At 36.3% G+C, this 22694-nt stretch overlaps 1 protein-coding gene across 5 annotated transcripts in view; it reads right to left on the bottom strand.

Moving 5' to 3' along the window:
* DMD (dystrophin) overlaps positions 1 to 22694 on the bottom strand; it is a 1320554-nt gene that overhangs the window by 920795 nt on the left and 377065 nt on the right. For all 5 annotated transcript variants that reach the window (XM_075774516.1, XM_075774534.1, XM_075774546.1 and 2 more), the window contains exons 3-6: positions 11721 to 11813; positions 10663 to 10740; positions 7665 to 7757; positions 1410 to 1582 (exon numbers count right to left, since the gene is read on the bottom strand). In XM_075774516.1, the coding sequence (XP_075630631.1) occupies positions 1410 to 1582; positions 7665 to 7757; positions 10663 to 10740; positions 11721 to 11813 (437 nt within the window). The remainder of the gene's footprint in view (positions 1 to 1409; positions 1583 to 7664; positions 7758 to 10662; positions 10741 to 11720; positions 11814 to 22694) is intronic.

The raw sequence follows: 22694 nt of genomic DNA, 5'->3' as shown, positions 1-22694 counted from the left end.
ATGGGCTGCAGGGGGACAGCCTGCTTCACCAGGGTCTTCACCATGGGCTGCAGGGGGATCTCTGCTCCGGCACCTGGAGCACCTCCTGCCCTTCCTTCTGCACTGACCGGGGTGTCTGCAGAGTTTCTTACATCTTCTCACTCCTCTCTCTGGCTGCAAAAGCTCTCCCTAACTGTTTTTTTCTTTCTTAAATATGTTATCACAGAGGCACTGATTGGCTCGGCCTTGGCCAGCGGCGGGTCCGTCTTGGAGCCGGCTGGCATTGGCTCTGTCAGACACAGGGGAAGCTTCTAGCAGCTTCTCACAGAAGCCACCCCTGTAGCCCCCCCCCGCTACCAAAACCTTGCCATGCAAACCCAACACAGATAGTTTCATTCAGCCACAGTTACATAAGCCAGTGAAAATTTTGGAAAGAAGTATCTGGAGCTCTTCACTGCTTAATTTGGAAAGCATATATTGTCTCAGACTACGCTTTTAGAAGTATTTTGCCTTATTTTATTTTAAGCCTTTAATGCAGAAAAAAAAAAAAAAAAGGCCTGACGTACTAATATCTTGTAAATCCCTGTTGTCTCTCACTAAACAGAACATACCCATTTATCTGTTCAAAAACTCAACTCGAACTGATAATTTGGAGCAGTCAGCCACCTTGCAGGACAGCCCCCTTTAGGAGAGAGGTATAGAAGTAGGAGAAAAGAGATCAGGAAGCTAACCACATTGGAAAAATAAGTACTGCTTTAAAACCAGTAGTGGCAAGAACTAGACCTTTAAGATAGGTCTTGGCTTGCATGTCTTCCTTACAAGCCAAGACCTTACAAGCCAAGTACACAGAACCACCAGAAAACTCTGAATCTCTAAAGGTAGAGTTTTATACAGCATCGACTAGAACAAGACAACTTCTGAGAAAGGGTGAAAACTGGGGGAACAACATGAAAGGATTTGAAAACAAAGGCTACCCTCTCCAGCTGTGTCCTTTCGATGCAAATCCGTACTTTCCACTCAGCAACTGTAGGCTTTCAATAAACACACTACATTTCCCTCCTCTAAGTCCCCACAGGAAAATCTCCTCCCTCTAGGACAACCTCAAAGGCTTGCCCTTCTCAAAAGTTTGCAAGCCTGTACTCCTTGAGACTATCTACTTGGTATATACACTGAAATTCCAGAACAGGATCCGAACTGAGCATATTCTGTTGTACGGTGAAAAGCTCAGACCCTCGCCCTCCACAAGAGGATTCAGTCGGACACCAAACACAGCACCTAGGTCAAAGCGAACAGTCAGGCGTTTAAAAGAGTGCTGAAAAACCCACAGAGGAAGGAGCTAAAAACCTCACATGATAGATAGACCATCCTCAAGCCCCATTACAGCCGTCTGTTACAAGCTCACTGAAATAACGAAAAGTTAGTCTTCCTACCTGTGACTGTGGAGGAGTGCGTTGAAAGCCAATCCATCAGACCAGCTACTGGTGAAATTGATAACATTGACCTGTGGGTAATTACGAGTCGATTGGCGGACCCAGCTCAGCAGAATCTTTTCACTGTTTGTCTGCTGCAGTCCAGCCATGATGTTTTTCATTACATCTTTGACCTGCAATACACAGAATTTCATCAATGATAGCACTTGCTCATTAAAAGCTGACATTTTACCCCCAAAAACTTCCATTGCCTACATGTAAGCCCCAAAGAAAAACCTTCTAAGTAATTACAGAACATACTTGGTGTCACAGTGTAATGATAGCAGTCAACTCTGAAGGCTTAAAAACAACCGATATTGACTCGGTGGTCACCATTGCTGATGCATTCAGTATATTCGTCTCTGTGCCACATGAAGCGTTCCATGTATGAACAGAGATGGCACATTTGTTTGCATCACTTATGGGAACAGACTTCATTCAAACTAAGTATTTGTCCTTGTGGTTTTCTTTGCTCTGGGAATATATCTTTAGTTAATACTATACATTATAGAAAAAGTTGATAAAACAATTGACAGAATTGAAATAAATACCAAGGCAAAATAAATGTGCTTAGTTCACAGTAGATAATGTTCTTGACTTAAATGTGCTAACTATATTTGCATACATGCACTTGGATGAAAAGTGTATTTCATTGCATGCATTAAAGGAGTATTGTCTATGTTTCATTTTTAATTTTTTAAATTTTTTTAATGAATAGTTAATATTCCTCTTTCATTACAGAAAGCTCATCGACCTACAGTTATTTTTTTACAAAAGGCCATTAATTCTGAGGGCTTCTAAAATATTAGCCTGGAGTTTGACATACTGGAGTTGACTTAGCAACTTCTTCACTAGTGAAAGAGCACCCAAAACTTCTATTAAGAACTCTGTAATTTATTTTCCTGTAAAGTAATCTCTTTTAAATCATTGCTTTCTCCATATATCTTGTAAAAATATTGCTCTTTTAAAATCCTCCCTGAGATATAATTTAACTATAAAGTTGCTTGTTGTTGCTTATTCGCTTATGGACTATATAATTTCATTATAATTCTCCACTTGAATTGCTCTGCAGCCAGTATCAGTCAAAGAACCACATTCAATGCAGAAGCTACTTTATGATAAAGAATTAACCACTTTGAAATTGTAAAAACCATAAGATAACGTGCAGAAACTGTAATCTCACAGACTAATCAACAACAACAACACAAGAATTACTATGATACTTTAGATAAAAAACAGATACCATTTTATTGTTCAGTCTGTTAAGTTGCTTGCTAGTTTCACAGTAATTAATTCAACCATCTGAATAAGTCAATATATGAATTACTAAAAGAATGTTTTGTTTTGACATCTCAGATGCATACTACCCAAGGAGTATCAGTGCCTTTCAATTTTCCTTTTGAGACTTAGGTATAAAGTTAACTTTATACATTATTCTTTTCTGAGATGGAAGGAGAAATTGATCCTCTCTAAATTTCATGGGATACATTCCTGACTCTAGTCTAAGATTGCAATTTGCACCAATGAAAATGAATGTAAAATTCTGTTGGATAAGAATAGCATCATGTTATACTTCCCACCATTTCTACACCAGGAAGACACTATGCTACAGACAGTAAAGAGTTTAAGAAAATTAGGAAATATACTGTTTAGTTTTCCTTCATATGTCTGAGTAGGTATTTTGAGTTTCTTGTTAATATTTTCAGTGTCTTCATTATTGAGAGCTGCCAAAGTAGATTTAGGTAATTCAGCAAGAAGCTAAGAGATTTGCCTCCTGTATTTCCAGGCAAAAACCCCTTTACTACTGTCAAAATATAAAATTTTGGTTTTCATGAATCCGTGTGCTAAAATAAAGAAGAAAAGTTTCGAGATTAGCATCTACTGCACCAAGCTTAAACAACATGAAAGACTAGAAAATATTGAAATTAAGGTAATGGCAAATTGTCCAAGCCAGGGTTTCATTGTTCATTTTGGATTTTTATCATGTGCTTGTATTTACAAATGCAGATTTATCTGAATATTATAAGCAAACTGTAACATTTGAAAAATACAACATACATTCTTATAAAAGGAAAGCTGAATGAATGCAGAAAAACAAGATTTAGAAATATAAAGGTTCATTACGTATAGGAAAGATCAAGTGTTTGAGTTGACGTTAACAGAGAAAGGAACAATAAGTATGAACAGAGGAAATTAGGCAAAAACAATAAAACAATGGTCTGTCAGGAAGGCAATTATTTAGAAGAACCCAGTGAATCCAGTGACAGTTTTGATTTACAGAGACAAAGCCAAAAACTTTGCATTTCTTTCTACTTCTGAGTAAACAAATACAAAATAGCTTCAAACTCATCTTGTTGAGTTTAATACACTGACACTGGATAGAGATTTACTCTCTTTCCTGCATTTCTCTACAGCAGTGAAGATATTGTTAAATTTATGGGGTTTTGTTGTGTCCTAGGGAATGGCAGGCATTTCAAATAACAAAGTAAAAGGGTCTGATCTCATCCTGAAGGCTGAGGTTGCTTCCTATTCTGTGAGAAACGGTGGAAAACTCCAGTTCTACAACTGGAGCCACCTTGTCCTCCTGAGCGCCCCGAGGGATGCTGCCATCCCTCTCACCCCACCCAGCATCTCGCTGCCCGTTGGGCCCTAAAGCAAGTTCAGCATCTGAGCAGAAAAGTGCTGACTGACATTGAGGTTAGAAGGAAGCTTTCTGAAAGCTTCTTGGTTAAGATGTACTGTTCAGAAGCAGTAGTACATAGAGATGTGTTCATGTCAGCCTGAAGAGCTTTTGGATGGATAAGCTCCCTCAGCATCCAGGCTAAAAAAACTACAGCCATTTCAAAGTGTCTCGTAGGCTCTGCCTCTTGCTGTCAAATGATGAGTTGACCTCTGATTCTCATTTCTTCGTTACCTCTCCTTTCTAATGCAGTATATCCTGGCAGGAAACAAAGTTTTAAGGCATAGGAAGCTCCAACTTCCAGAGAATTGAGATACTCAATTGCTGGGTAATGGGCCTATACTATGGCAATAAGCAAAGATTCAATTTTGAATAGGAGGAGGGAAAAGGACACCACTAAGATGACTTCCAAAACGTCAAACAGCCAAACAGAAAGCTGTGGACAGAATGGGATCATTGCTATTCTCATCACCACAGTGAGAAGCGGCCAAAAGCAGTGTGCCCAGGTCTGGCCCACGGCAGCAGCAGACTTGTGATCTCCCCACTGCAGGACCACTTCTTGGCATTTATGGGTGTGTAGCTGTGTGCATGTAAGGTGACTAGGAACACAGCATGATCTCAGGCTTGTGCTACATCTGCTCCACTTAAAACCAACACTCAGGCACGTAATATTTTATAAGACTGGCACTCGGCTTCAGGATGCCGCCCCCAGGAGAGAGGGAGGGAAGAAGGAGGGAATCGAGAAAAGTTATTCTAAAGGGTTTTTTCATTTTTCTCAATCAATAAGGGACCTTACAGCTCCCTGACAGAATCACTTAGTATTTTTTATTTGCTATAGTTCAGGTATTCTGACTGCACAGATTACTTTTTTATAGCTAGAATCCACTAAAGTCTTTCAAAGCACATTTTAAAGAACTCTTTTAAGAACGTTTTCATAGATATTCAAGACACCTATCAAAGTATTGGATGTTCTCTTCTCATTGATTCAAGGTGGATTGACAGAACTATTAGCATTTCTTTTCCACCATTATAATTCAAAATAAAATAAACTGTAATTCCAATAAAATACTTGTTCTGCAACAAGTGCACAATGTGCTCGATGCTTTTAATAGGTCTCCAAATGAGGTTGACTGTTGGTTGAAATTTACATCTCTCTGAAATATTTGCCTCATGTATGTACCTATTGTTTTGCTTTTTTTCTGAAGAAAATTGGGATTTTGGCTGTGACTCTTACCAAAGATTTTTGCTAGGCTTTTTTTTTTCTTATGCTCTACATCAAAATAAGTCTGCTCTTAAAACATAACAACTTGCACGCTGCAATATAGAATGGTTTTTTTTTCCATTCTTAAGAGTCTTTGTCAAATTTAACAGATTAGAAATTTATTCTTTTGGTTTTGCTTAAATGCTAATGGTGCTGTGAGGTTGGGATCACAGAACTGTGAGAAAGAGGGCAGCACCTTCAAGGAAATAGGAACTCTGACAGATTTCAGCACCATAAAGAGCTTTGGCAGAAGGTGCTCAACTCAGAACAGTGGTTCAATTTCAGTGAAACTTTTAATAATAATCAGAAAAACAGGCTAAATAAGAAAGGACACAATCACCACAGGGGTTATGGAAAACCACAAGATTTCTTCTAAATAGAAATGAGAGTGGCAAGAATGTGACAAATCTTGTCTGCTGCAATGACTCCACCACTGTCTCTTCTGAATGAGACTGCTGATACCCACTCAGACTGGTACTGCCTCATTGTTACCTTCATGCACCTTTCTTCTATCAGTTCTTTTTTTCTCTTCCCCCCCCCTCCCATTTCACACACAGAGACTGACATTTTTATAAAAGATGGTCTTGTTGTCATATATAAGTACAGTTCTGTCCTAATGTGGTCCTGGCTGCAGGATGTGAAAGTGGAAAAAAAATCATATTACCCTTTCTTGTGCAAAAAAAAATCTGTCCACGCAACTCATATCATGCAGGCAGATATACCTCCTCTAGGTGACTCTTCTCAGGAATGCAAGTTCTTGGAATCGGTAAGTTAAAGGATTGCACCTTCAAGCACAAACTGCACCAGTAGCATGCACTAAATCAACTAGCCTGTGTATTATTGGTTTTTTTTTTTTTTTAATCCTCCCCCAGACTACAAATAAATATAGTAGTCTTGATACGTTATCATACGTGGGTAGTTCAGCTGAAGTCACAGGTACCATTACAGCTGCTGTCACAGTTATCACTAGGCCTAAGATAAAACTTGAAATGAATCACCTATGTACTGCAAGCAAGCAGTACCCTAAGAGCACACGCCTGCTGTCAAAAACCTCACCAGACTACAGCAGGGAACATGCGTGTCTTCTCTCTGTGTGCAAGTATGCCCTAGGAGGAATGGCGGGAAAAGCTGAAAGAAAAATTACTAAGTACACAGCTAATACTAAAGCACATCTTTAACACTTTGCTTCAGGATAAAATAGGAACAAATCAAAATGTGAATTTGAACATGAATAGTCATCTCAGTCCATAATTCATATAGATTGAAACACAGTGATTTCAAAGATTATTGGTAGAAGGTGCACAGCTAGGTTTCATATTCCATGTGTTCTTAATAAGTATTTTAGAACAATGTTATGCAATTAAACTAGGAATATTGGAATGGGAGATAGAGAAAGAAGTTATTTAATTATTTGCAGCTTTTCCCTGTTGTTTTCACTACAATCTATCCTGTAAAATTAGAAACAAATGTTCTCTACTTCCATGAATGATGCACTTGTGATTTTTGATAGGAATGTTTAGGTTTTAATATAAAGTCTTTTAGGCTTTGTTTCCCACTATCTTTGCTTTTAATGCTACAAAAACCGTGTAGATTATTGCTTGGGGAACAGAGTCCACATAAATGGACAGACTGTTAGCCCAGATTCATACAAACACACAGACTCAGGGCATCTAGATGCTAGTTCTTTTTGAATTTTTATTTTACTGCTGTCTCAGAATTTTACTTAAGTGTCCTCACCTACCATGCTGGTTTTTACAAAATCTATATCATAATCCTGCCTTTCTCTCTAAAGACAAAGGAAGCTAAATGAGCCACATCTGCTTCAATAAATTGTGAGAGTAGCAGCTTTTTAGTGTTCTAAAAATAATTCTTGGCAGGATGGGTCAGCAGTGAAAACCAACAAATGTGATTATTTCATTAAAGTATAGAAGTCACTCTCTCTAAGCTACTAAAAAGAAAAGTGACTATGAAAACTGTATGTACATGTTGGCTTTGTCTATCCATTTTTCTTACTATGACTGTATTATACATTGTCTTGCAACATTTGACTATGAAATTAGAGTCAAAAGAGCTGCTGCTAATGCTCTAAAACCTATTTTATCTTAAGGTTCTTAATATCCTAGATAATATGTAAACAGACTGCCATAAAACTTGCTGATTTAGGACATCATTGTTTGCAATGTCTATGCTTACTTTGTAGGTTGTGGGTGGATAATAATGGCAAAAAGATCAGCGGAATAAAAGTAACTAATAATAAAGCAGCAGTGCCACTCACCTGCCAGTGGAGGATTATATTCCAGATCAAACCAAGGGTCAGCTTATGATTTCCATCCACGATGTCTGAGCTCCCAATATTTACCAAATCAACCTATAAAGAAACAAAAAAAAATATTTGCATAAGATTAATAGCAAGCATAAGAGGTCAGTATTATTTTCATACGTTTGGTGTTAAACTTTCTTTGCAGTGAGGGAGAGGGACGGATAGCCTAAAGTATATCTCTGATTGGGTTTCTCTTCTTTAGTAAACATCCAACTCATGTTTTATAAATGCACAATTAATGTGCTAGCAAAAAGCAAACAGTGATCTAGAGTTCCAATTATTCCAGTTACAGCATGTTGTAAAAACATGCAGTTAAAAGTAATAGTTAATAATAACTCAAATTCTTTTATATTAAGCCTCTACAATTACAAATCACAAAATTGATGCGTGACAGAAAAATGCCTGTATTATGCTATATACTACCTTACATAACATACTTTGCTGAAACCTGCACATACATCTAGACAGTGTAAGAATCTACAAATGCAAGATACCATTCTACATATTTAGATTAAAATAGAATTTATTTTGCCTTAATTAAATTCTAAAACATATAAGGCAAGGCAGGATGTGTTCTGGAATACAGAGAAACCAATGACTGTGATCTAACCAAGTTTTTTCCATATTAGTTTGTCCAGTAATTTTGTTTTCCACCGTTCTATTATGCATTTGTAACTTCATAATGCATCGGCATTTATCATCCTGGAATATTCTTTCCTCCACATGTGAAATGATCCTTCACCCTCCCCCACTTTTTATGCTACCTGAATAAGAAAGCCAAATTCAAGGATGCGAGTGAAAGACAATACAAGATAAGATTCGCACTTTTGGATGGAAACTATAACTCTAAAATTTGCATCCTCACTTTTTCATAGATGTAGTTGTTCATGGTGAGAGCTGATATTTAAACGGCAAATTATCCCATTCCTTCACAAATTACAGTCTGCATAACTCTGCTGCACTTCTGAAGCGATTTGAAGTTACCTCTGCAGAATGGCTAAAGGTTTTGCACACTCAAGCCTCTTTTTTTTTTTTTTTTTTTTTAAATTTCATTTCATTTATGTGTAGGTCATTTTCACTAATCCCATACAAAGAAGATATTTTGTCAAGAACTCTAAAACTCTCTAAAAGAACTCTTTTCTTAGAACTTGGACTTTATATCCTAAATTTCAAATGGGGTCCATGTAGCAAGTGACCCACTACAAAGCTTATTACAGTATCACCTACATGTTCTACAGGCCAAATCCTCCATCTCATTTTGGAAACAGAAGCCTGAATATGCAGAGCTTACATCTGTTTTACTGAAACAGAAGATCACTTCCCAGCTCACCTCAGCATTCCCTGAGGCTCTATTGGGACAGCCCCTCACTCACTCAAAAATAATCTGTAAAATGGATTGACTGGAAGCAGCAGCATTTTTCAATCCACCCAGATAACTGCAGAACCTCAGAGCAAGGGTGGTACATACCAGCAGAAAAATCTAGATTAGTCACAGGCTTTAAATAGCTTTAGAACCATTGATTTTGCATTCCTGAAGTCCCATAGAAATTGCTCTTGAGGTGATTTTGAAGGTTGAGGAAACTATTTCAGAGGCAGATCTTTGACTTTATACTAATTTGATATAGCATATAAACACACTATACTGATTTTTATTTTGTGTATAGCTTATAAGGTGTTCATTACACGAATATGATATCCACTGGATGACCACTTCACTTTCTGAAAGAATGTTTTTTCTTCTATATTCTTCAATTGGAATACTCTCTGTTTTCTTACTATATTTGAAAAGGACTATTGTTGTGTTCTGGAAACTGAATGAACAGCACATTAAAGGATTTATCTGATATGTAGTGAATAAATACTTTTAAAAACATTTACTATGAAAATTTGTAACCACATTCCAGGTATACAACGAAAACCTTCTTGTATACTGTGAAATAATGTATGGCTGATTTTTTTCAGCAATGATGTCAAATATTGCAGATTTTGAAGAATTAGAAGCTTTGTCTTCTATTAATTTACATTAAACTGCACTTAAAAAAAAAAAAGAAAAATCAAGCTGGAGGTCTTTATGCCAGTATTATAAGGTCACTTTCATTTATGCACAAATCTTCAGATGGATAAGCATTAACTTAGATTTATAAAATCAATAACTTTATTCAGCAGCTGAACTCAAGCATGTTTAGTGACCTACTGCAGCTATCAGGAAATCCAATATAATATGCGGCACAGAATACATTATCACTGTTCCATCACATCTTACTGTTAAGTTTAAGCAAATGTTATAGTTTATTTGAATTTATTCTTGAGGAGGACATATGATATAATTAGTTGGCCACTGAAAATGTCTGCTAAAGTTATTGGTCCATTAGAATGCTTGCATAAGGAAGATATGAGAATATTTACTTAAAAAAGATGCACAGAATATTGGCTTGAAAAGTCAATCTTGACAAAGTAGAATGGAAAGTGGGTTTGATATGTTTCAGTTCCCTAATGTTATGAACCATAAGGGACAGACATCAATGAAAATTTACCAAAAAGATTTCTGGTAGGAAAAGCCTGAGTTTTTCAGACTTGATAATCATCAGACCTTGTGAGTAGGTATTTTAATAGGTAGAACCTTCCAACCAGCTATGGATGACTTCTTGTAATTAACCTTTTAAAAATGTATTTATTTTAGACACCATGCATTACCATAAAATTACGCATGTTGATCAGTCTTCAGATAGCATCTGTTATAGATATAACATTCAGACATTTGCTGGCAACAGTTATTAAACTCTTTGAAATACACTCCATCCTGGTGCGGAACGACAAAGTATCCAAGTCACATTAATAAAACTGCCTGGACTCCAGTAATTGTATACTATAGGCCAGAGTTGGATCCAACACTTACAAAGCATTAAGTATGCTATCTATAGGATGTTCTGACCCTGTCTGGCAGATTACTTACGTTATTTCTCTGCAAAACCTGCAGTGCTTTGTTGACATTGTTCAGAGCATGAACTCTTGTGGAGCCCTTTTCTTTTGCCTACAAAGAAAATAAAACAGCTTTGACTGCCCAAAATCAGAAACTAGAACACACTATATGTAACCCAAATCTTATACCAATAGTTTTCTATTTCATAAGTTTATGACAACAGTAAGAATATTACCATACATTGTGTATACACAGCTTCCCAATATGAAATAAAGGCAATTTTGAAACAAACTGGGCCACAGTTGGAAGGTAATTTGATACCCTGACATTTTTCAGTGAATAAATCTTTGAAATGTATATAGAATCAGATATATAGATCTTCTTTTCCATGCACAATTTAGGAACATTACTATGACAACCAAACAGATAAGCATCAGTTTGTTTAATATGTATTTACAAATAGATTCTCTCTGGATTCTATTTCTCAAAATTCTAGCCTGCTTCATTACTCTTTTATGAGAAATTTTCAAAGAAAGATCCCAAGCTCACAAAGTCCAAGCAGGAACACAAGAGAGGATATTCAAAAATATGCGTGAAGTATTGCTTTAGAATTTCCAGGTTAATAAGAACTCTGAAAAGAGTTTTCTCTTTTCAGACATGTATAACTCCAATATCCGGACTGTAAGTATGAAGTTTATTAGCAAAACATTCGAATTCTAAACATTAAATTCTATTCCTCGTATTTAGCACAAACATCTAGTGATAAAGAACTTCTGAATTGCAGCTAAAATCTAAATATCTAAATGAACCCTGCCTCAGCCTTATTTCTCTTTGCCACACTTCCTTAATAAGTGTATACAACAAAGCAGAACATTTTCATTTCAAATATTTGCCTAGAAAAGGGTTACTGTCTAATATAGTTCTCAGTCTCAATGTTTCCTCAATTTCAAATGAAGGTCAAAAATATTCAGACCCCTAAAAAATAGTTTCCACAGGCCCTTATCAATGGCAGAAATTAATGAACAACACCTACTACAATTATCACAACATCAAGACTTCAATACACAGTGAACAGTTTAATATACACATACAAGTTTTTGGCCTGTAAAGCATTCCAGGAGCTCCAGAAGTCTTCGTCCATCCCGAAAATCATTAAAAAGATCTTCAATGTAACGTCTTCCAAACTGAAATGAAACAATGGCTTTAGTTAGTTCAAACACCAAAAAAGGAAGAATCAAATTGCTAAAATAAGACCAGCTGTAAAAGACACTGTCTTGCAAAGTGGTGTATTCCACCTGTGTAAATACACTGTGCTAATTAAATAAAAAATATGACAGGCATGACACAAAGGAGGAAAATATCGTACAACAAAACAAACAGGGTTCTTTCACATATATCGTTTTTTAACAGGGTTCTATTGCATATGAGAGATTGGTGTGTACCTTATTTCAAGTACTTTTCTTATGGTAAGGAATGTATGTCCTTTAATTCCTCTTAAAATTATACTGTTGATATCATTTCTGAGAAACTACTGCAGATCCAATAATTTATAATTTGTGCATGTACCGTAAATCCAAACAATTAAGCCAGAACTAAATACTAATGAATCTAGAACACCAACTGGACTTGGTAATTAAGGTGCAATACAGGAGAAAAATAGGAAAAATAATTTGCCAAATGAAAAAAAAACAAAACCAACAAAAAAACCCCAACCCAAAACCCACTAAAAAACCCCCAAACACCCAAAAAGATGTATCAAGTGGCTAGTAGACACTCTTTCACATGGCACAAACTTGGAATTACACAAAGAGAGATAAGCCTCACGCTTAGTATAGTGAGGATCTAAGCAACATATCTATGCTAAGAGGACATGGAATTGTACTAAATCAGGGCCTCATTACCATAAGTGGCTAAAATACAATTCACATTTTGTAATAGCATCAGCGAACGATGAAAGGAAATACTAGGGATTTTCCCCCATGTGACAATGGTAAAAGATGATTTACTCTTTCTAAAATTGAAGCCAAGTTTCTGATCTGATGCTTTAACTAACACATTAAATTTTAACAATATAGAAATATAATTTTGTATAGTTTAGTCACTGTGCAACTTTCATGTGCACCTATAAATTTTGACATATTTTTGTATGTATGAGAGCTATTGAGAACCACAACAAAAACCAGTGATTATTTTGTGCAGTGTCAAGTAGATTCACATGTCCGTGTTATTTCTAATTTGAGAAGTTTCACAGATGCTTTGATTGATTTGAGAGGAAGCATCTGTATTTTAATTTGCTAGAATTGACACCGTGCTGACCTACATTGCACAGCTTCCGCTTTTCCACAGAGCAACATAGAATTTGGAATCCATATTACACAGAAAACATTTGCTTTCCTGTCAGCAGTGTTGTTCTGGTACTCACTGCAACACTCATTAGAGCTAGCTGGGAATTTTATGAAAAACTTATTTTGTCAGAAAATATCAATTCCTTTGGAAGGTTTCTTAAACAGAGGACAGAATTAAGGAGAGTTTCGAGTGCTAGATTATTTTTTTCCTTGATCAATAAATATTTACATGTACAGCACAAACTTTAGTCCTATTGGTTACTCTGGCATGACTCTTTCCCTCTTCCTTTCTGCCTGCTCTTCTGATGCAGTTGCTCCTTTCAATCCCTCCGTTTTTTAGTAATGTCTTGTTTCTGTTTCATGGAACAAACAAATCCAAAAGATCAAAAATTTTCTACAGCCGCAGGAATCCTTGTTTCTAGCCAGCTTTCACACCCTGCACACTCATTCCAACTAAGGGCTAATTTCTAATTAACAAACATGCTGGCATTTGACTACCTAAAATATCTGAAGACCAGTACTGAATAGATTCATATATGATTTACTTACCCTGCTCATCCTCTTGAATTATCTGTTTAACTAATAATTTTCAGCAATTCTATTTCCTGCCTTGCATTTAGTATGAGAAATAGTTTTGGCAAAATGTTTTAAATTATGGTATGAAAAATCATGTGCTATTATGCAAGTCAAGTCATGCACAGTACTCCTGAAGTTGTCTATTACTTACACCATACAGCACAAACTTAAAATTAAAACATATGACTAAATCGGACAGACTTTATTTTGTTCCCTAATCTTGCAGAAAAAAAAGTCATTTTTGCAGAGAGGAAGCACAAGGCCTATGTACTTCTAAGGGAACATTTTAGCATTCTTTAGAAAGCTGAAGTGATCAACAGATCCTTCTGTAACACTGAAAAAGCTGTGCCCATGATGTTACTGAATCACTCCAGAAATACGAGCACAATGACATTTTGGTAATAGAATGTAATTATATTGCTTTGTATCATAAGGAGAAAATACAACTAGCCTTCATAACTGCCTGTGTGTCTGTCTGTCTTTCTTTTTGTAGCATTTAAGCTAGTCATAAAATTTAGGTTGAAGTTCCTCTAGGACAGCAGAAAATTCTGCTTGACAAAATCATATGGGAGTTTTTTTGCTAAAGCTTTCAGAGAGAAAACAAAGACATAGCATGGTAGCATTCACAGCAGGACATAGTAATTATAAATGTATTGCAAGTAAACCTTAAAACAAAAGTTAGCATTGATTTTTTTAGTGTCTTCGAAGTATACCTTTCATTAATCAGCAGCTAAGAATACCTTAAGACAAGCTATGCTGCTGCCACACATCTCATTCTTAACCTGATGAAGGTTGCTATTTTTCTGGCACCAGGGTAATTAAGTCTTCTTTCTCAAATAGGTTGAATGTCTTCACTGGATCAACATTGCAGGAAGTCTTCAGAAACAAAGGGCTCAAAGATGCATCAAATAAGTTCATTGTGTCACTGAAAATTGTCTGTTAAGTTGTATGAAGCTTTGAAAACAATGAAAAAAACACCATGGCTAGTCAATGGCTTGCCAAAACAAAAGCCTACTCCTTTATGATAGATTCTTGTTGAAAATAACCTTGTTTAAAACTTTTTTTAGGTTGTGACATATAGCCATTGCCCTTTACCTACAGAGGAATGAAAATGTTCAGAAGAATCTCCTGTGCTGTTTGTATGCATGCTCATTTGTTACTCTCTCTATATTACAAACCTATCCAAAACCTAATTTTAAAAAAATACCCAAAGCAGAGGCATACTGGATTGTTGTTTCACACTTAGATTTTCTTCTTAAAAAACACAATGATGGAAGAGATGGAGGAAATAAGAGAGAGTACAGGACAGAGGAAGGATTGCACATACCGCCAGTGAAGAACAAGGTGACTTTTCATCAGTGTGGTACTAATTTCCCACCTGGTAGTTTGACTCGCAGCAATATGAAACTAGAGATAATTGTATGATCTTAATCAATATATAAGCTATCTATAATATCAGTCAAGTAGAACAGCAAAGTAATTATCATCTCTCCCTTACTTGCTTATTTCAGGGAGACAAACAATTAATGGAGGTATTTGGGGGCCTAGAGGCAGGGATGAAAAGGACAATGAGAAAAAATATATACAGAACAAAGAAAAAGAAGAAATAACTGTAAAATTGAAATTTTTAGAAAAAGAAAGAAGCAGAAATTACTTTCTAGAAGTAGGACTAACAAAAGAAAAATCTAAGATGGGAATTTATTAGAATCTTCATGACTAGAAAGACTCTAGGGATTTAAGTATATGTCAGTTTTACGTTTTATTTTAACCTACTGTCTTCATGTTAAATAAAGGTCAAAACACAGACAATTTTCATGGTTTAGCTGATATGACTGTTGGCTGCAACTGCTGATCTTTACATAACATAAAGCGACCTGAAGGAAATCCAAGGGATTTATTTTAAAAGAAAATCACAAAAAACTGTGATACACTAGGGAAGATATGATTCCTGTTTTATTATGGATGAAATTAAACTTCCAACTTAAATAAGGACTGAGGAGAGCTCTAACTAGAATTCCCAAAATACATTCATTGCATCTCATGAGGAATAAAACCCTTACACTATCATGGGCAACTAAACAAGCCTTAGTCTTAGAATTACAAGGTAATATAAAATTAACATATCAGGAAAACATGGGCACTTACAGTAGAGTCTCCCTCAGGTGTTATAAGGGAGTGAAGGATACTTAGAATATCCCATGTCCTAACTCAACTGCATGTACATATGTACATGCATGTATATATTCTAGAATGGTCTCAGTATTTGACTGGAATAATATCTAAAGTGTATTAGTTTATTTTCCAAACTCAGATAGCAACTGAACCAATCTTATGCCAAAGAACCTAAAAAGACAAAAGCAGATGGAAAAGAAAGAAAAGAGAAAATCAGGAAACAGATTGAAAATAAATGTTGATAAATGAAGTTGCAATTTTTTTGGTGTGAATATAGTTAGAAATCTTAAATCATCTGCCCTGGTTTTGGCTGGGATAGAGTTAATTTTCTTCCTAGTAGCTGGTATAGTGCTGTGTTTCGGATTTAGGATGAGAAAAATGTTGATAACACACTGATGTTTTAGTTGTTGCTAAGTAGTGCTTATACTAAGTCAAGGACTTTTCAGCTTCTCATGCCCTGCCAGCGAAAAGGCTGGAGGTGCACAAGAAGCTGGAATGGGGCACAGCCAGGACAGCTGACCCAAACTGGTGAAAGGGGTATTCCATATCATATGACATCATGCTGAGTATATAAATGGGAACAGGTGGTTGGGCAGGGGATGGCTCCTCAGGGATGGGCTAGGCATCAGGCAGCAGGTGATAAGCAATTGCATTGTGCGTCACTTGTTTTGTATGTTGGGTTTTTTTTCCCTCTTCCTTTGCTGTCCCATTGTCTCAACCAGTAAGTTTTACTTTTTTTTTTCCTCAGTTCTCTCCCCTATCCCACTGGGGGGTGCGGGGAGTGACCTGTGTGGTGTTTAGCTGCCTGCTGGGTGAAACCACAACGACATCAACCGTCATCCTATTAATCTCACTGTCTACTCTCATTGTCATTCCTGTGTTCTTCTTTCCAAAGACTCTATATTAGATGTAAATTAGATGTACATTCTCTCTATGTAAATTTAACAAATAAATTTTATCAAACAAGTAAATTATTTAATGAGCTCATTCATCACATACATTATGGAAGAAGTTAATATTGTGGGAAGTATTACATGAAAAGCCAATATTCCATGAAAAGCTCTCTGTTCAGAGCTACATGCAAGCCAGTAATTATGACAGTTATACAGAAAAGAACACCAAATAATTGAAAAATATCTTGTCTAGAGAAGGTACAAAGACATCTGTTAATGAACACTGCCTCTCCTGTTGCCCAGTGCTCAAAACTTATGAGTCAAAGCTCAAAAAATTCTGATTGGCACAAAGCTGTTAGCAGACATTATGTTTTAGAATAAATTAGTATAGGCAAATCCTCTACTAGGGGGAAATAGAGTGAAGAAAAAGGAAGTAGGAAAGGGAAAGAGTTGGGAAGGGAGAGGAAAGGAAGGGAGGGGAAGGGGATTAAGAAAAAGTCATAACTTAAATTTTCTTCCACAAGCGTGAAGGCTAGAAATGTACTTCTATTTCCTGAGATTCTCAAACACTCAAAATTTCAAGCAATGAGTCCATAATAACAACTCCAGCAAAATACGTGATAACAGAAGACTGTAATACAGCTATTATTTGAGGTTCTTTAACATGCATACATTTTTTTTCTGTTTTATAAAAATGCCATATGATAAGTACTTTTTGCCATTTTTTCTGAAAAATTACAGAGAGTAAAAGCTTGGCTGAGGACGAGATCCAAGACACTTCATTTTCCTCTGCATACAAGTATGCATTTAGATTGCACTTTTCATTTGAGGGCAGACCAGATTGTAAGAAGACTATTATAGTAAGACAAGTTGGATGTTATTTCTTATGCATTTTACAGTATTATTGGCTTATTATTATCAGTTCATCTGGGAAATCTAGCAACTGAAACTATCAACAGATGGGGAGAGACAGAGAATAAATAAAAAGAGAAATGGCACCGTAAAGACAGAGAACTCAAGGTGAGGCATGACACCAGACAGATTTAAGGTTATATTAGCTGTAAATAGGGAGAGTCAGTTTACAATAAAACTAGTGGACACACAACTCCTGCAGACTCCTGGGACAGGTAAATAACTGAGACCTTATCTGGGAACAAGACCTGTGCCTCCAGGAGGGGCAGGACACCTGGATGGCAGAGCCTGGAAGGGAGCTGTAGAGCATGCCAGCTGTGCCCCCAGCATGGAAGAATGAACCAGAGGTGCCCCGCAGTTTGGCCGGGACCTCAGGCTGCTGGTTGATCAGTAAAACAATGAAAACAGAAGATACAGCCCAGAAAAGTAGGAGGGCATAAGCCATGAGTCTTCACATAACTTTCAAGTAATTGTCTCAGGTTCAGTTTATAAGTCTGTAAATTTTGCTGAACAGATTTCAGTAAGAAAGAAATAAAAACTTTGTTGGCTTACAGATGTTACCCTTAGTAAGACTTTCAAGAATCAGCCTTTTCTTGCAGTCAAAATATTTAATGCCTCACTCTGTGAAACAATAAAGAAAAGCCATTGAGCTAATCTCAACAGATCTTTTAAGTCGGTTTTAATAAAAGAGGGATTATTAATACTTGCTCTTGCTCAGCTAAATATATTAAAGTTTGAATTTCTCTCCCCAACATCCTCATTTATGGTTTGTTCAGTTCTGCTGGGAAGTTCCATGAAAGTGACTGACATTTTCTTTCATTGATGCAGGATTACTATTACAGCAGCAAAAGATATTGTCCCAGTCATGAGGGAAGAAAGGTGCACCGGGCATAGTTTAATTAGGCCATCGCTTTATTGACTCATGGGAAGCACTGAGCATTAACTTGAGCTGCGCAAGCCATCCTTTCTCCCTTCATCCTCTTCTCCTGTTAGAACCCGAAGGCATCCATTCTGCTCCAGATGAAATTCTACGCCGGCCACTTGGAAGTCAAACACTGTGCAAGTGGTTTGCCTCTCTTCCGTCAGAGCTCCAATCGATTTCCCAGCCTTTGTGGTGGAAACCTTTTTTTTTGCAGTCTAACTGCAGCTTTCAAGGAATTATACAGAGAAGTAACTGATGAATGCCGGTATTATAAAAATAACTACTACTGACCAGCTGAGAGGAAGGTGTGAAATCCTTCTCTAAAGATGCCACACTCTTCTCACTGGCAACAAACCAAATATTACTACACATTTCAGCAAGGTAGCTGTCACCGTGTCTGCCACAGGCCCAGACCATCCAACTCTACCCTTAAAGAGGGATCTAGGGACAGGTCTTACCAATCGTCTGAAGGCAGTTCGTATTTGTGGGAGAGGACATACACTCCCAGAGTAGGAGCTGGTTTCATACCCAGACCCTGATGTTCATGTAATGACACCAAACCCTCTTGGTAGTTCTGTTCTGTTCTAGTACAAGGATATTTTCCTCTCAGCACAAAGAGTAACTCTATTTTTTTAGTGCCGTTGCAGAGAAGGATACTCACACACCAAGTTTCTGAAGAATAACTTTTTATTTCCATTTTAAAATAAATCAGAAAATCTCACTGCAGGGACAATATATATCCAGGATAGAAATACAGATGTAATGACAGACACAATTATGTTAGTATCACTGGTTTTCTTAGCTGTCAGAAATTTGTCTCTAAATTAAATGTAAATCAAAGAATAAGCAAATAAATTTGTCATAGCAAATCATACCTCATCCTTGGTTTGCCCTCATCTAGTGCTTACTGAAGAGGGACAGAGAGGTGTAGAAAGTTCTGACATCAGAAAAGTAGGAGAACTAATCAACAGGTGAAAAGCAGTCTCGCCATGGTCTGCAATTATTTTATAGGGTCTACAGATAATCTATATTATTTCCTCAATACTCTTAATCATACACTTCTGAAGCCAGTACATAAGGCATTCTGAGACCCAATATGCAAAAATATTTTCTTTATAGAGTCTTCTAATTTACCTTTCCTTTGATGAATTCTACTGTAAGATTAATCATATGATAATTAAAGTATTGGAAGTTTCATCATGCATAACAGAACTTCCTAAAGTTATGTTGAAATGTGCCCCATCCTTGGGATCACTGAAATTCATGACGCTGAATTATTTTTCTTTGCTAAGAAAGCAAAGAGACTCCATTATTTATTTATTAGACATGTGGCATTTTAAAAATCTATTTTCATATAACATTTCCTTATGAGGTTCATTCAATACAACTTGAATTCATGTTAATTAGGCATTCTATCTTATCTGTTAATGCCATTTGAAAATGAGATTTTGAAATGAATCGCATCACTAACCAGATTATTTTTTCCAGATTCAGTGTATTATATTTTTCATAAGAATGAAATTAGATTAAGAGCAGATATTAATTGTAATAGCATGATAGTCTTAAAAAACTGAAGATCTGTTTGGAACAACAAAATAAAACCTACTGACACAACCTCCAATTAGAGCAGGAAAATATAATTATATCAAGAGTAGTTTTTTAATAGCATGACAATACATAATATTTCAAAAAGGTATATAATTCATAATCTCAATTGCTAAAATGAAAATACATAATTTCAGTAATTTTATTTTTAAAACATTAACTATTCCCATAGAAGCAAATATCTTATAAACAATTGATATTGCACTGTGTGCAGAGCATAAACACGCAAATCAAAGCTTGAATAATTTTTTATGCAAAATTGACGGGCCATTTCTAAGCTGGCAGAGATGGTATAGCCAACTCTGGATACCCGCACCTGAATGTACTGGGTTTTAATGTAGTCAGGCATCTGTTAACAAAGAAATAAACAATAGTTTATTTCATATATGGTGCATATATTTCTTATATAAGTATATATGTCCCCTTCAAAATCTAAAAAAAGTCAGGTTATTGCCTCTGTGACAGGATCAATGGAAAAATATTTTTTTAGTGAAAGGTTACCTCTAAAGCACAGCTTTATCTGAGATAAAAATCAGGTGAAAAAATTACCAGAGTGACTCACAGATGATAGGAACAAAGATTTGAGGATTATTCCACCCTTCACTTGAACCATGAAATTTCACTGACCACCCAGAGAATTCACACTCTTGTTACTTAGGATTTCAAAGTATTTTGTGATAGATTTTGAGTTCCAACCTGAGCAGGAATTCAACTTGGTAACATAACCATTCAACAGCTCAACTTGTGCATTAAAAAACCCTTCTCTTTTAAATTTCCCATTTTCCCATCAGGGGAAAAAAAAAAGGAGTGGTGAGAGAGTTGTCAATGCTTAGACAAAGATTAACTGGTTTCAAAAATATTAAGGTGATGCTCACTAAACGCATCTATGCTAACTTGCCCAGTAATTATTATGCATAGTTTCTATTTGGTAAGCAGGGGATGGACAATGTTGGCATCTACTGCTTTTCTTCTAAGCAATACAAAGCTTAGAGGGATACACAAAATAAATCTGGCAGCTATCTTTTTTTCATCAGTTTAATCTAGCCCGAAAATGTCACTGAAGCATTTCTTATTTTGCAGTATATTGCTGTTCAAGGTTATTAAGGACTGGATGACTGGCAATGGGATAAAAAGAAACCTTCTGGAAGTGGGTATGAACATACACTCAGCAAGTTCCTACAAGGTTTGAAGAATGAGTCATGAATTCAGAGTCAAGGATAGGGACACTTCTTTTGACAGTGCAGTTAGCTTCATGCAATCTAGTAATTGACTGCAATGAGTTTCTTTTTTGCAAGTATGTATATAATTATGCTTCCCAACTCTGCAAAGAAACATATAAAAAAGGAAAATACCATAAACTAACAACTAATTTTAATTACAGTGTTATCTCAGAATAAAAGATGGAATGTTAATTATATGTTCCAGAATACTTGCATTTTTTAAATTTATAGTGTGTAGGTATTTCTGAGTTTATAGTGGGTAGAGTTTTATAACACCATTTTTAACCAGTGGGAGATGCAATATGAAAATGCAGAGTTTTTGACAGAAAGCACCCACTTTCCAGTGCAGAAGTACAAACTGTATCTATTATGCCAAATGCAACATTTCTGGGTAAAATTCTCATTTAAGGGAGCATTAGTACCACATGTGGTTATTAGAAAACAGAAAAAAAGGGAATGTCTTCAGTCTTGATTAAAATCACAATTATTAGTGAAAAATCTTGGACAGCAGAGAAAGATTCTCAATTTTTTGTCTTTTGGCTTATTGATGTTCTGAATGTGAGCTAACAGTTGAATATTTACACAATGAGGCACAGAATACTGCATGTACTGTGTTTCCTCACATATGAAGATGTCCTTTCTGAGTGAGTTTGATTCTCCGTATATTGAGGGACAGGCTTTAGCAACACATTTTTCTTCAGTTTAGAGCTTAAATCCTGGCTGCAAAGAAAATCTTTGGGGTATAAATGATAAGCTCTTCAGGTACATAGTCTCATCTTTGAGAATAAATAAAACAGACAAACCTCTAGTACTGTCTTTACTTGTAACAGACAAATAGTCAAGCTTCTAAATAGGTACAACTGTAATTAAACAAGACAATAATATAGCAATTTTCATCAATAAGAAAACAAAAAGAACAAACTCCCTAATTATGAAGTGTTGCTATTACTTGTATTACAAAACCCATATAAACAAGAGACTTAATCTAGATCTGTTCTTCACTGACCAAGATGTGAAAGAAGCAAATGTGATAGGCAATTTGGAAAAATGTTTTAGAACAAAACACAATTTGACTCTACACAACTGCTTACATAAAGTAACAGCTCCATTCCTCTGTTCGCAAAGTGGTGGCACTGCACACGAACGGATTTTGACTTCCCTTGGGAAGTCCGCTTCCCTGAAGCACTGAAGAATGGGCTAATGCGTGATAAGCCACCAAGGAGGGGGATCTTCTCAGTCCACAGTGAAGCTAGGTCTCCCTTTAGGGCGACAACACATCAGTGAAATGCCCAGACGAATTACCTGAGAACTGGCTTTGTCAGCACTGACCACATGGGGGATTCTGACCATTGAAGCTAACTTTCCTACTTTGGCAGCCTGACTTTCAGTTCTTTCTGCTGCGGACGCCTTTCTAATGTAA

This window comes from Balearica regulorum, chromosome 1, assembly GCF_011004875.1.
Source record: "Balearica regulorum gibbericeps isolate bBalReg1 chromosome 1, bBalReg1.pri, whole genome shotgun sequence".
NCBI lineage: Eukaryota > Metazoa > Chordata > Aves > Gruiformes > Gruidae > Balearica > Balearica regulorum.
Note: the sequence above shows the minus strand (reverse complement) of the source record. Positions and strands in the feature narration are given on the sequence as shown.